The 14740-nt window shown below is 33.8% G+C and overlaps 2 protein-coding genes across 2 annotated transcripts; one reads left to right on the plus strand and one right to left on the minus strand.

Annotated features, from left to right (window-relative positions):
- The first annotated feature begins 5883 nt into the window (after positions 1–5883).
- LOC142220206 (putative SERF-like protein) lies at positions 5884–9288 on the plus strand. The gene is made up of 3 exons (XM_075289205.1): positions 5884–6115; positions 6947–7052; positions 8248–9288. Exons 1-3 carry the CDS (start codon positions 6109–6111, stop codon positions 8324–8326), a joined length of 192 nt encoding a protein of 63 aa, XP_075145320.1. The 5' UTR covers positions 5884–6108; the 3' UTR covers positions 8327–9288.
- A 1844-nt stretch (positions 9289–11132) lies between these two features.
- LOC142221370 (prenylated Rab acceptor protein 1-like) lies at positions 11133–11454 on the minus strand. Its single transcript, XM_075291086.1, has one exon. It carries the CDS (start codon positions 11421–11423, stop codon positions 11133–11135), a length of 291 nt encoding a protein of 96 aa, XP_075147201.1. The 5' UTR covers positions 11424–11454.
- Positions 11455–14740: the final 3286 nt, after the last annotated feature.

Genomic DNA, 14740 nt, shown 5'->3' on the forward strand with positions numbered 1-14740 from the left:
TACCACTGACCGGCCAATTGCCTTATAAGTAGTCAGCCAAGTGCTGCCTTGTTTCTTGTTTCTACCGCGGAGCTTGTTACAAATTGCAGTGGCATGAGCAGACGACTTAAAAAGACGAATATGACCCCGAGTATCTTGTGGTAGTTTACTGTCGGAATTATTGTTTGTCGATATTGGCATTGAACCCAGGTCCCTTGGCAGTGGCATGGGCATACTACTTAAAAAGGTTGCCCATTGGAATGGTATCTCATGTGATTTGTATAACTGTACGTTGGCGCGTCCATAATCTACGACCGAAAGCGCTCGTATGCTTTTGGAATTTTTAAGGCTTTACAATGAGTTCGTTTTTCAATATGTTATATCGATAAATTCGAGCCTTCATTCAGCTAACCATGGCGTTTGTCAACGCTATCAGTATCACTATAGTGAGGTTTTTGAGTTCACCAAAATAGCCGGTTGTGATTTTCCAGGCATATATAAAGCAAGCACACCCAACCAATACTGTTATTACCAAACAATCTTTGAGGTAATTTAGTTCAAAATTGGTAAGCAATTACCTTTAAATGGAAGTCTAATTTAATTTCACAAGGACATGTCCTAAGAGGTAGTTATCTCTGCAGCATTATCATTACAGGATAGAGGTCAAATATGATGAACTATGGCGAAGACGCTGGGTCTCTTCGGATGGTTGCGAGCAAACCAAGTTGATAAGGGACGAAAATAAATGTAGGAACTGCGAAATTTTAATGTCGATGAACAGAGAGGAATTGCGGCCATTGATTGGCATCATAACAGGACATAACACACTTGGGAAACACTTGATAAGAATGGGCCTTAAAGATGATGATATCTGTAGGGGCACCATCTACCCGGAAGTTACGGATGACTCGTACCACTTCCTGTACCAGTGTCCAGCTTTATCATTTCGAAGAAACAAGATACTGGGCTCCTTTTTCTTTCAGGCTCTCACTGATCTGCGGGAGTGCAGCTGGTTGGTAGGTTGGTCTGGTTGGTTGGTTGTTCTAAAATTTCTTTTAAAGAAAACGAGCGGGTGAAAGTTCTGGTACTATTCCAAAGGGGACCGCATCGGAAGTGGGCGTCAATTCAACATAAAATTGATGTCATTCTCTACCAACTAACCTAACCTAAGGGAATTTAGTTGTAATGTCTAACATGGTAACACTTCATTTCGTCTACTCAGTGCTTATATACAATTATGCTCTTATTGTGTATGTGAACGAACCCATGTTACTTCTCTACGTGTTTTAAACCCCCCAAGAATTGTTTTCTACAGCATTTGTGTAAAAGTGTTAATACAGCCAATTAACACCTACGCCTTATCCATGAACGGTTTGTATTTACCATTTGTGTATTTTTGTATTGTGACACAAGTTTCGTTCCAGTGACTGAGTTCTATGCATTCTAAATTCTATTTGTTTTTTTACACCTGAATTTATTTGGGATTTTAATATAGCGGAAATTTATAATTTGCTTTTAATTTTTTTAAAAGCAATTGTAATTGGTTATTGTGACAGAAAATCATGAATAGTTTGGTACTGTCAGTGACTGATGTTTAGTGGAAAAATATATGACTCATAGTAAATTAATGAACAAGATATCGATGTGAATATTCGAGAAAATTGCCTGTTTTAGTTTCGATACTTATCTCTATCCTATCAATAAAAATGTGTTAATATTAGGCATTGTAATGTAACACATAGTTAGAAGTAAAATTTAACTAATTAACTTCATATCTACTTTTTCGTTATTAACAAAGCAATTTAATTGCGAACTCATTTGACCTTAATTATGGCAAATTTTCAGCAATAAAAATAAAATTTTGCAAAGTTCATGATCATTCACATCCATTATGAATGTTTTTTTTTTTTTTTTTGTTGAAGTCTCGAGGCTATGTCTAACCATTCCATCACCTCTACATTTCTTTCAGAACTAATAATTATAATAAATTTCTTTATAATTACATTTCTGATCACTCGTGTTAGTGTTTAGTATCCCACATTACAATAAAACAATATTTTTTTTATTCAATTTTTATTTATATACATTTGTCACAACCATATTAATTTCTCTGAAATCATATTTAAATGCATTCTTATTTATTTAATCAAACCGAACCCATGCGGACTATATGTTGATAGATAATACACTATCTCCTTTTCCTATAATGAATAAGAATAGATTTTATTTGGTGATATTTTTCAGAGATTTTTCTAAACATACACGCAGAGAGGAACGTGATCACCCCAAACATGTTTCAAGATCATAATGTTCATATTTGTCACAACCATATTAAATTCTTTGAAATTAAATTTAAATTCATTCATATTTATTTAATCAAACCGAGCCCATGAAATTAAAATCAAAACAAACAAACTACAAAAAACTAAATAGTAACATATGTTAAAAATTAATAACCTAAAGCTGACTTTTATAAAAAAATTGAAATAATAATAATAATATAAATAAAAATACTTTTTTCCAATTGATAATTTTTGATAAATATAAATACATATATAAATATAAATAAAACAAGTATATTCGGTCAGGCCGAATCTTAAATACCCACCACCCTGAATCAAATATTAGGATTTCCTTTGAAATTACATGGGGGTTTGAGGACAAATCAAGCAGAGCGGTTCAACCAATACACTTTCCGGAGATAAATTTACAGATTCTGGATTTGTAAGAACCATTTTTGTTTTAGAGGAATCATTAACATCTCTTGTAAGTGTGCAAGAAAATTATAAAATAACGTCTTGATTTGAAATCTTAAATCTGTAGATTTTCGCCCGAGAAGTAAAATCTGGAAATTTTACATTCAGTTTCAAGCAATTTTCATGATCGGTGCGCCTTCTATACCCTCAAGAAGTGAAATTTCAGGCAAATCGGATAAAAACTACGGTTTCTAGAAACCCAAGGAATTAAATGGGGAAATCGTTCTTATGGGGGGCTATACTAAAACACTGACCGATACTCACCATTTTCGGCGTATCTCTTTATGATCAAAAAATAATTCTAGATTTCGAATTTCATACAAATTGGGTAAAAACTACGGTTTTTATAATCCCAAGAAATAAAATTGGGAGGTCGGTCATTATTGGGTATATACCAAAACATGAACCAATACACGCCCTTTTCGGCACACCTCTTTATGGTCCAAAAGTACCTCCAGATTTCCAATTTCAGGCAAATTGGATAAAAACTACGGTTTCTATAAGTCCAAGAAGTAAAATCGGGAAATCGGTCTATATGTGGGCTATACCAAAACATGGACCGATACTCACCATTTTCGGCACACCTCTTTATGGTCCAAAAATACCTCCAAATTTCCAATTTCAGGCAAATTGGATAAAAACTTTGGATTCTAGAAGCCCAAGAAGTAAAATCGGGAAATCGGTCTATATGTGGGCTATACCAAAACATGGACCGATACTCACCATTTTCGGCACGCCTATTTATGGTCCTAAAATACCTCTAGATTTCCCATTTCAGGCAAATTGAATAAAAACTACGGTTTCTATAAGCCCAAGACCCCAAATCGGGAGGTCGGTTTATATGGGGACCATACCAAAACATTGACCGATGCTCATCATTTTTGGCACATCTCTTTATGGTTCTAAAATACCTCTAGATTTCCAATTTCTGTTAAATTGAATGAAAACTGCGGATTCTAGAAGTCCAAGAAGTAAAATCGGGAGATCTGTCTATATGGGGGCTATACCAAAACATGAACCGATACTCACCATTTTTGGCACACCTCTTTATGGTCATAAAATAGCTCTAGATTTAATATTTCAAGTAAATTGGATAAAAACTACGATTTCTATAAGCCCTAGACCCCAAATCGGGAGGTCGGTTTGTATGGGGACTATATCAAAACCTGGACCAATATAGCCCACCTTCGAACTTGACATGCCTTCAGACAAAAGACGAGCTTGTGCAAAATTTCAGCATGATTGCTTCATTATTGAAGACTGTAGCGTGATTACAACAGACAGACAGACGGACATGTTTATAGCGGCTTAGAATTTCTCCCTGATCAAGAATATATATACTTTATATAGTCGGAAATCGATATTTCGATGTGTTACAAACGGAATGACAAACTTATTATACCCTCGTCACCATTCTATGGTGGTGGGTATAAAAAGTGCGAAATGTATTTTGACATCACTATTGTTTTTTGATATTTTGTGAAAGAAATTATATATATTATTTATTTGGCGAAATATCACAAAATTATGGTATTTAATTCACATCCAAAACACTGAATTCGAAGCACACCTTAAGACGTTGTACATTCAGTGCAACGGCTGGTGAAAGGGTGGACGTCCTTCCTACACTCATAAAAAAGACTACTAAAAACCGCAGTCGATGTCTGCTGTTATATTTTTGTACTTCAGGGTCTAACGAACAAGAAGTTATAAAACTTTTAGGTTATAAATTTTTCCCCTAAGCATATTTAAGAAAAGTAGTTTTTGGTATATTTTTGCACTGTAATATTCTTACAAGCCCCTAAATGCGATCAGAAAACATTTTGCTTCTGATATGCCTCAATTTGTTAAATATTCACGCCAAGTTACTGCAAAAATATCGCACGGCACTTCTGAGAATCCCCACCACGTCGAAAACAGTCGTATATGATATCCAAAACTCGTCGGAAGTTGTAACACGCCAAGTTACTGCAAAAAAATATCGCATGAGAGCAATTATAAGGTGCCTCTTAGGATAAATTTAGAAAGACGCCAATAAGAGCCTCTTCAAACTATCGGAAAAAGTGCATTTGAGGATAGTTGTAAAGGAATCATTGTGGTCAAGTAAACCAAGTTTGTTTATATGTCTATTAATTTGATTAAACATTTATAAATTATTATAAATAAATATATAAATATATTTTTCCATTAATAAAAGAATGATGTTGAGTTACAAGTAGCAAGTTACATGTTGCAGCATCTATCAGCCAGTGTTTTTATTCTCAATGAAGGCAGCGTGTCTGGAAAATATCTGAAAAACTATCACTTTATTCCATTTGGAAAGTTGAAAATTGTTCACCAATTCATTCATTTTCGTTTTTATTTAAATAAATTATAATAAGATAGTTGCGCTTGGTGTTTCATAAAATATAAAATGGCTCTTGTAATAATAGTGATGGCAAAATATTTTCATGTACATTTCATACTTTTTGATACGCTTCCCCCGACACAGTTGGCGATTGTTGCAGTGTCACTTACGAGACTGTGGTAGCGATGAGGATGAAATGGAACTTTGAAATACTAGCAGGGAAAATACTGTTTTAATTGTGTTACGATAGCCTCTAAGTTGACAATTTTTTTCAAATTTCAGTCAAACTAAAAATGGTTTAGTGTAATCGAGCTTAAAAAATAGCAGACAATATTTGCTATATCAGCAATCAGTGACCCTTTTTGCTGTTTTAGCAGACTTTTCAGCTGTTTCTACTAATAAATTTCTTTGGGTGTAACAAGCCTCATCGCTTCTGTGCCAATTTTACACCACTTCAGACTCCAAAAGAGAACATTTTCACTACGTTTTTGCGACGTTTTCTTGCTGGGTTGTTCCAGTCAAACAAAAACAAGTTTTAATTATATCGATTTCAAAAATGTCCAGCAACTGGTCACTTCTTCATCCTTTTCAATAAACTTTTGGTTGTTTGAACAGATTTTTCTCTTGTGTCTACTAACAAAATTTTTAGAGTGGGGTACACTTTCTCAGGAGATGGCAACATCGTCAAGTATATAAAGCAAATCATTCAATGTGAACGATCCATTAGTTACTTTACGGCATATGAATACTAAATGAGTACTTGGTATAAACTACTCGACAGTTGGACATCACTATTTTATATATAGTGGGGAGAAAAGAAACGTCCAGAACTCGTAGAAAGCAAGTCGTTCAACAGACATTACAGAAAATTAGAAGTTTTGTTTTTATTGAAGTGATTTTTTTCTTCGTGTCCTTTTTAAATTGGTGAAACTTAATACATTTCCAGCGTTTAGGCCACGCAATATAAAAGAGTCGAGATAAGAAAACAAATCTATTAGCAAACAACAGCAGAATAAAATTGAAATCATGACTCGTAAGTAGAATTATTGGGAACAATTGTTCGCATTGTTGTTTTATGTACATGAGTTGTATTCCCATAAGTATGTATGTATGTATGTATGTGTAAAGTAACAGTCGAACACTGCTATAGTATAACTCTTTGGGAATGGGATTTTGGATTTCGGAAGAATGATGGCATATTTAATCATGTGGACTTAAAAGGATACAACCATTTTACGTTAGGAATCATTTTTGATAAATAAATAAAATTTACTTTGCTATCTTAAAATGTTTAAAAATTTGACTTCTTATATTTGCATTATCCAGCAAAAATTGTTTTTTTGTATACTTGCATCAATGTTCTGAAAACCAACAGTATTACTGAGAGGGGATAAATGGCAGTTGAAAAACGTTTTGTCTTCGTCCGAAACTGGGACTAAATCCATGAAGCCTTGTATAAAATGCGGTCATGCCAACCCATTTGTATCGAGAATCTAAGAAAATTCTTTGGGCCATGCAGAATATTATAACCTTGTTCCACTGTACATTGTATACATATATACAAAACATTAACCTTATCTCTAAAACAATTTTTTTAGAAATCTAGAGTTTTGTCTTGTTTTCATTAAAGAAAATATAGAATTTCCTACATTCATACTGCATATGTGGCGAATCCATATAGAAATTGTGTCAATATGATATCACCCGTTTGTTTAATTCGACCATCTATCATTAATTTTGTTTATTGGCTATAGTAGATATGCGCATATAGAATTGCAATTGGCATCAATTGCTCGTTTGTTTGCATGTTTATGTACCCTAAAATAAATTTAATTTTTTTTTTACTTTTCTTACTTTATTTTAGGTGGAAATCAACGTGATCTTGCCCGTCAAAAGAACATGAAAAAACAGCAAGAATTGACAAAAGGAAAGAGAAATGACAATTTAACCGTTGATCAACGTAAACAGAGGTACTTATAACAATTATAATAAATATTTACAAACTATACCCTTTATGTGTTAGATGCCTAGAACTTATATCCCCATATTGAGAAAATAAGATTTCTAGACCGTTCGCCGGCAATTAGTTAGTTGCAACTGATATAGTTAGTTAGTTAGTTGCAACTGATATAGCTATGAACCCCTTACTATTTGCCAACAGTGGCATCTTAGGGATCTATAGTACAAACTAATAATCGATTTTTCGACATTTCGATTATTGACTTTTAATCAAAAATCGATTTTCGATTATTTTTACCAATGAAAATTCGAATATTCGATTTTTCATAATCGATTTTCATAGAAATAATGATTCTAAAAAATATTCGATTTTATGAAATCTATTTGTCTTTTTGTGAGTATTATTAACAATATTTGGTAAGAAAAGCAAAAAATTAGTGTTCCAGTCAAACATGTTAATTTTTAAATTTGTTTAAAAATTAAAATGTTCAATATAAAATTTGTAACATGTGCCAATCATTAATTTTTATTTCCCCAAATAATTACACTATAAATTCAAGGAAATTGAAAACACAAAGATTCATTTCCACCAATTTGATATTTTATTTAATAAAATCAGAATTTTTATTTTTCTAGTTCAAAATTTAAACTAAATTTTTGGTGGTCAAAATTAAAAATTAATTGAAAATCTAAAATCGATTTTGCGATTATTTTTAGCTTAATAATCGATTTCGACTTTTTTAGATTTTCATGCCAAAATTCGAATAATCGATTAATCGATTTTCGATTTATAGATCCCTATGGCATCTCACATGAGCCAGACTGAGAAAATTAGTTTATAGCACATAATTTAATCGGCTAAATCAAATGATTTCTAAATAAATTCAATAAAATATGAAATTGGTATGTGCCTTGTAACACCACTGCCAAGAATTTAAAAACTAGTTTACTAAATTTGAATATATTATTATATGCATAAATTGTTTTGACAAAAGTAGAAGTTTACCCATACATCCATTAATATTCGAGAATTTTCCCCTGGTATTTATATGATATTTTTAGAACATTTTTATTTTTGAGGCCATCTACTTTAATTAAGCAGAGCATTTTTTTTTTGTGAGGCCATAGATTTTTCATATCACTTTTAGAATTAAAATTACATTTAAAAAATAAACAAAACTGTTTTTCAATCTATATCTGTTACAGAGATGCTGATCTTATGCGTGAAAAGCAAAGAAAAAAAGAAGAAGCCGCTGCAGCGGCGGCAGCAGCAAAGGTCAAATAAGAATAAAACACCCAAACATCATCTATAGTTCACTGACATCAATTGAGGCCGATCATTGTCATTAATCAATCCATATAAATGAAGAAGAATACATGAAAAATCAACAAAATATAACCGGTCTGTGGCCTACTAATAAGTAGTGGTTGGTTTGACAGCTTCATCAGCTTTAAAACCAACAAAAACACAGAACAGACTCTCCAAACATTCGTTCTTATGTGTTCCGTCAAAAATATGATCTTCGACTTTTTTCCAAAACGAAAACAATACCAACTAGCTAGCTAACTAAATATCCCTTTGAGGGGGAAACTAACAACTAACTGCTCATTCAGAATACTTTTGATCACTTGCATATTCAACGCAGAATTACAGTAATCTACAGTTAGATATGTAAAGCCGTTATGGCAACCCTCATTAAAACATCTGAAATTTGTAAAGATTAAGAAGCCTCACTACTCGAGTAATCAACTCATATATATTTTTTGCTTTTATCTAGAATCTTCAAGCAGTAACACCCTCTATACTATTTTTACCTGATACATTTTCAACACAAAACTATTATTTTTTCGTACAATTATTTTCTTGCGCCTAGCAAAACCATTTTTACTAACTACTACCGATCCCAACAACAAGTATTTTTCGTTGCAACTTATCTACCACAATTTCGATAAAAAAAGGAAAAGCTGAGTAAAAAACAGTAAAAGTTTTTGGATTATTAAGATCGTCTAACTATAAACCAAATCATATAATAGAAACTCAATAATTGAGAGAGAAACAAAAAGAATTCAATATATTATATTAGTAATTATTATTTTGTCATTTTTTTTTATTTTTTAGTATTTTAAGATATTGAATTAAAAATGAATATAATTTCTTAAGATTTAAGAGATTATTAATTACCAAGAAAAATACAAATTTGTGAAACGAAACTATATAACAATAAAAATAAATATAAAAAATGGAAATACCTATTGTATTGTAATTTTAAATTACATTTTATATTGTTCAGTTTATATGAAACCATTATTCATCCTGGGGACAAAACATTTGATCTTGAATTATATATGCGGATACATAAGAGGTCGAGTCCACGAAGAGTTAAATAGAAGAAGGTGATGTCTACGGCATTGATTTACCCGTTTCCTCTAGAGAACATTAAGATTGTATGTCTGGACGACTGTAAAATAATATAATTTTTCTAACTCACTGATACTTGCAGTACTTTCACGGAGAATCCGCCACCGTCACTCTATGGAAGGCAAAACCAACAGTTGGTAGCACAATACCGGCAACAAATAATCCCAAGATTTTAGAGGTCATATTAGGCAGCCTTCATTCCACGGCTATATACGAAAAGCTCCATAGTATAAAATGGATTCTGATGGCATTTGTTGGCAGATGTTGGGATTCAAACGAATAAATCTTGTTGATTACTTCTTATAAGATAGCCTTCTATGTACGAAGATATGTTGTGAAAGGAGTGACTAATGGGTACTTTTTGAAGTAAATCAACCTTTTGCGTATAGACGTCAACCTACCAGGAAAGACAGGGCTGATCTCACTATCTAGAGGGTGATGTTCAGCTTTACAAGAGAGAGTTTTTAGATATCGCAGCCTACTACATAGGAATTCATGGATATACTGTAAAAGTAAGTAGCTATGAGGTAATCGCCTTCTTTGAGTCTAACAATCTCTCAAGGTAGCGGACGAATGTGACCTCCAACGGCAAACCAGAGCAGTTTTTACCTGCCGCTCCAACTTCTCCTTATCTAGAATTGGTAGAAGTGCGATGGAAGTGTATTCTATCTGTTACCGAGTGCCTAGATCTCCATATCATCACATTATGGATACAAAAGTCTTTTTGTAATCTTTTAAATCTTCTAATACACTTTTGAACTTTTTTAAATTTAATCAAATCGACTGACGAACATCAAAACTGATGTTGTAACAGTTTTCTGTGATTTTTTCCAGTTTTTGTTCAACTGGAATTCAAATCAATAAACTCTGCGAGTAGGATGGGGTCCGCCAAAGTGACCTGGTGGTGAGTCGGGTAGGTTAAGTTGGACAAACAAAACCTTGTAGCGTTTCACCGTTTCTAAACACAAAAGTCTAAGAATTGATTTTTGCAAATTTTCAAAGTCAAAAAGTCGACTTTTCCACTTTTGAAAAAAGTCAACATTTTCAAAATTTGAAGCAATCGGAAAATCAACGTTGAGTATATTTCGACAAATTCCTTAAATTAATAGTACAAGGATTTTCAATCTAGCTATTGATATCTAGTATAAAGGCCGGCATGCAACACTAGCCTAGAAATTTCCGCTATATATTTGCTAACGAAAATTCCGTGAGGCGTTATTATCGATTGTTTACATTTTGCTCCTATAAGAAATACTTTGCAAATACATTGGGCTTAAAGGTAGATTAAGGCAAGCTCAAACTAAAAGCAATTTTATTTCGTCGTGTCATTACACCTAATGTTATGACACAATGTAAAAAATATAAAGTATATTTTTAGGCGCATCTATATAATCAAGGTGAAAATTTAAAATCAGTACGCCAAATTTTGGCATACAGAAAGGTGATTTTAAATTTTCACCATTATCATACATATGCAGTACAGGGTTGCCATGTCATCTCGAAAATTCCCGCTACCCATAGGAAATGCATGCATTACTGCATATTTGCTAACGAAATTTCCGTGAGGAGTTATTATCGACTGTTTACATTTTGCTCACAAAACAGTGTTATGCTAAGCCACACCAGCTATTACTATCAAGATCAATGGTGAAAATACTCTCAGGTATTTTACTTACAGGCAATATATCATCAAGACAAAGAAAACAAAGATGTAATTGCTTTTAAAGTAATCCAAATTGCGTACAAAACGACTTGTTAAACGTGGCATGCTTGCAGCAGTTTTAAAATTGTCAGTTTTCAAAAATTCAGACCATGGTCGAATGTATTTGCGTGTCAGTTGTATCAGCTCCAAGGGACTGGGTATTTTCTGAAATTGTGTAAAGTTGCTAAAGTCAAATTGAGATTTGGGCTCAGTTTTTGGGACATTCATATCGCCGGACACGTCAATTTTTGTTTCTTCCATTGTGTAGTCTGGATTCTTTGTTTTGATGTGTGATGTCACCGTGGATGCTTGAAGACACGTACGTATTTGATTTCTTCGTTTATTTTTTTTAGTTGTTCTGACTCACACGTGAGAAAACTTTTTGGAATTTCTGTTCGAAAAACGTTTTTTTTCTGCAATACATTTTATTTGCAGACAGGAGCCATAAAATAAAGCTATTTGGCAGGAAAATTACAGTAGAATGTGGAAAAAAACCAACCCCAAAAAGTTTACACCAGCCAGAAGAATTTTTCGTTCAAATTTTATATGGTTTTATAAAATTTTATTTCGTGGCATATTCAACTGATTTTGCTCAATATAATGTGCAAAATATATAAAAAACACATTAAAGTTTCGAAATATGTTATTTATTGTGTTAAACAATCTAACTTTACATACGATAGCTGTACACTTAGCCCACACAGAAAAAATGTTCGTGTACATTTTTCAGGTATGTGACGGTGTAAAGTGTAGTCCAGAACACCTCTTAAGTGTGACACCTCACGAAAGCGATACATGTGTGTACCAGAACAGGCACGAATCATTCAAAGGCTAAAAACCCCATCAAAAGCCTATTGAAATTTTTGTTACGCATCAAAAGTGTAAATTTCTTGTTACTCAGAATTTTACTCATGATATTTCCGATGTCCATAGCTATATTTGTTCCCACCTGGAAAGTACTTCCAATTTAAATTTCGTTTCTGTGCCAGTAACAAAGTTTTTCCAAGTATTTCTTATGGCAGCAAAATGGAAACAATCGATAATAACGCCCTAGGAAATATGCGTTATTATGACAATGCATTTGTTATGGATAACGGACATTTCCGTAATTTTTGAACGGCAAGTTATCGTTTGTTTACATTTAGCTTCCAAAAGAAATACATGGCAAATTATCATCATACAATTTTGCTCCTATAAAAAATACATAGCAATGCTGCGTTATTCGTAAGCCAACCAAAAATTGTCATGTATAGATTATTTATAAAAAATGTATTTATGCCAGTGAAAAATCTGTGAGCTATTTCTATCAATTGATTTTACTCCCATAGGAATTTATTTTGGCATACAAACAAAATTTCCTTTGGATTTTTCCTTTCCGATTTTTGTCTGTTAATATCCAGTATTCAACAGTTTCGCAGTGTAATTATTATGGTAGATTCATTTAGACAATCAATACTGATCTCAAAAAATATTCAGAGCCAAAAGTAGCCTTTTCAACATTTGTTTTGTGAAGCAAATATTTCGCCAGAATACCATACCGGGCTGTAACAAAAATAAATATCGACATGTAAACAAAATTTCACTAGAGATACATATGCGATTTTACTAATTTATTTTGTTAAACAAATATTTCGTCCCTGCTTTATCGACATGCAAACAAAATTTTACTACAGATGCAGATTTGCTTTTACTAATAAAGAATTTTTCTTTGAATACTTTTACTAATAAAGAATTATTCTTTGAAAAACAGGCAGACGCTACGTCTGCTATTAAAGATAATAAGAAAATTGGTAATGAGGAACACTATAAAATTATTTAGAAATTCAGTATACATTCTAAAGAAAAAAAGGTTGATTGCAAGGTGGCAAAATGATATTCCAGGGGAATATACATGACAGACATAAATGGATATAACCTAGTAGAAATGGCAAATCATGCTATTTATTTTACTTCACTAGACTCAAGGCTATCTAGCCTCTGTATGTATGTCAGACGCTGTTGTTCATTGTCGTGCAAGCCGTATTTGCACAGATATTGAGGCCAAGACGAAAGAACTGCATGGAGTTGTATATATCAAAGCATCCTCCGTTCTATTGAATGACCATTTGAAAGAAATATTGATGTCCATTAGACATAGTCATATATGGCCATTGCATGAAACAATGATCTCTGGTAATATCAACATTAGGCCTAACGGGAATCTAATCTTACAAATAAGGACATCTTCGTTCGCATTAAAACAATGAGAATCAGCAACCAACACTGAATAGACATCCATAGCGAAAAACATTCATGAAGTTAGCAAAACTTTAACGAATATAACCAATGATATTTGTTTCCATTTGTCCACGATACCTACCCAGTGCATTATGGTGAATGTGACTATGGTCTTTTGTCAGCATTCTTAGCGTTTCTTCTATATTGGAGTATGGTTGAACAATAGGTGAAACGTTATGTGAGCAGTACAGTGGGTTGGGGTGAGAAAATTTCACATTTTATTTGAGGGATTTCGTTGAGAAAAGAAGAGAAATGTACCCGTAAAACTATTAAAAATTAGAAATGGTGATAGGCCGGCTGTGAATGTTATACAGCCTATGGGAACCACTTTAAGTGTCGAACTTCAAGAAATCTGAAAGAAAATGAACATGGGAGACGTTCATGTAATTAAGCCCGGTAAGGGAGCCACCATGGTGCAATGATTAGCATGCCTGCCTTGCATGCACAGGGTTGTGGGTTCAAACCCAGTTTCGATCAAACACCAAAAAGTTTTTCAGCGGTGGATTTATTATCCCACCTCAGTAATGCTGGTGACATTTCTGAGAGTTTCAAAGCTTCGGACTCGGCTATAAAAAGGAGGTCCCTTGTGTTGTTGTTGTTGTAACAGTTTTTAATGTAGTTGCATCCATTTTGTTCTATGCTTGTGTAGTTCCGCTGGTAGCCAGATCAAGGAACTCTGCGACAAGGATGGGGTGTGTCCAGAGTGATCTGGTAGTGAGACGAGTAGGCTTAGCTGGGCAAGCAAAAAGGTGACGAGTGTCATGTGGCCCTTGATTACACATGGGACACACGTCAGCTACGCTGCTATCAGTCACTGATAAGTATGAATTGAGGCGGCTGCACTTGCGTTCTGACAGGTCTGTATGTTATTCCACTGCATATCACTCGTTTGAGGTGTCCACACTGGCGCTGCATAGTTTCTTTGTCCGCACCCCAAGTGCTGCCGGCAAGCAACTTGAGGACCTTGTTTCTACCGCGGAGCTTATCACAAATTGCAGTGGCATGGGCGGACGACTTATAAAGGCTGTCGAATGTGACCCCGAGAATCTTGGGGTATTTTGTTGTCGGAATTGTTTCGCCATCGACTCTGGCTCTGAGGTCCCTTGTCATTGAGCTTAACGTAGAATCGGGCAGCAATCAGTGATAAGAGAGAAGTTCACTGTTGTATCACAATGGACTGAATAGTCTAAGTGAGCCTGAGATATCGGGCTAACGGTGGACCTCTAACGAAATTGCTGTTACCTATAAGCAATGCATGGGCATTTTCGCTAGCGAAAATTCTGTAAGGCGTGCTGTTATAA

Source organism: Haematobia irritans, chromosome 1 (genome assembly GCF_050003625.1).
Source record: "Haematobia irritans isolate KBUSLIRL chromosome 1, ASM5000362v1, whole genome shotgun sequence".
Classification (NCBI taxonomy): domain Eukaryota; kingdom Metazoa; phylum Arthropoda; class Insecta; order Diptera; family Muscidae; genus Haematobia; species Haematobia irritans.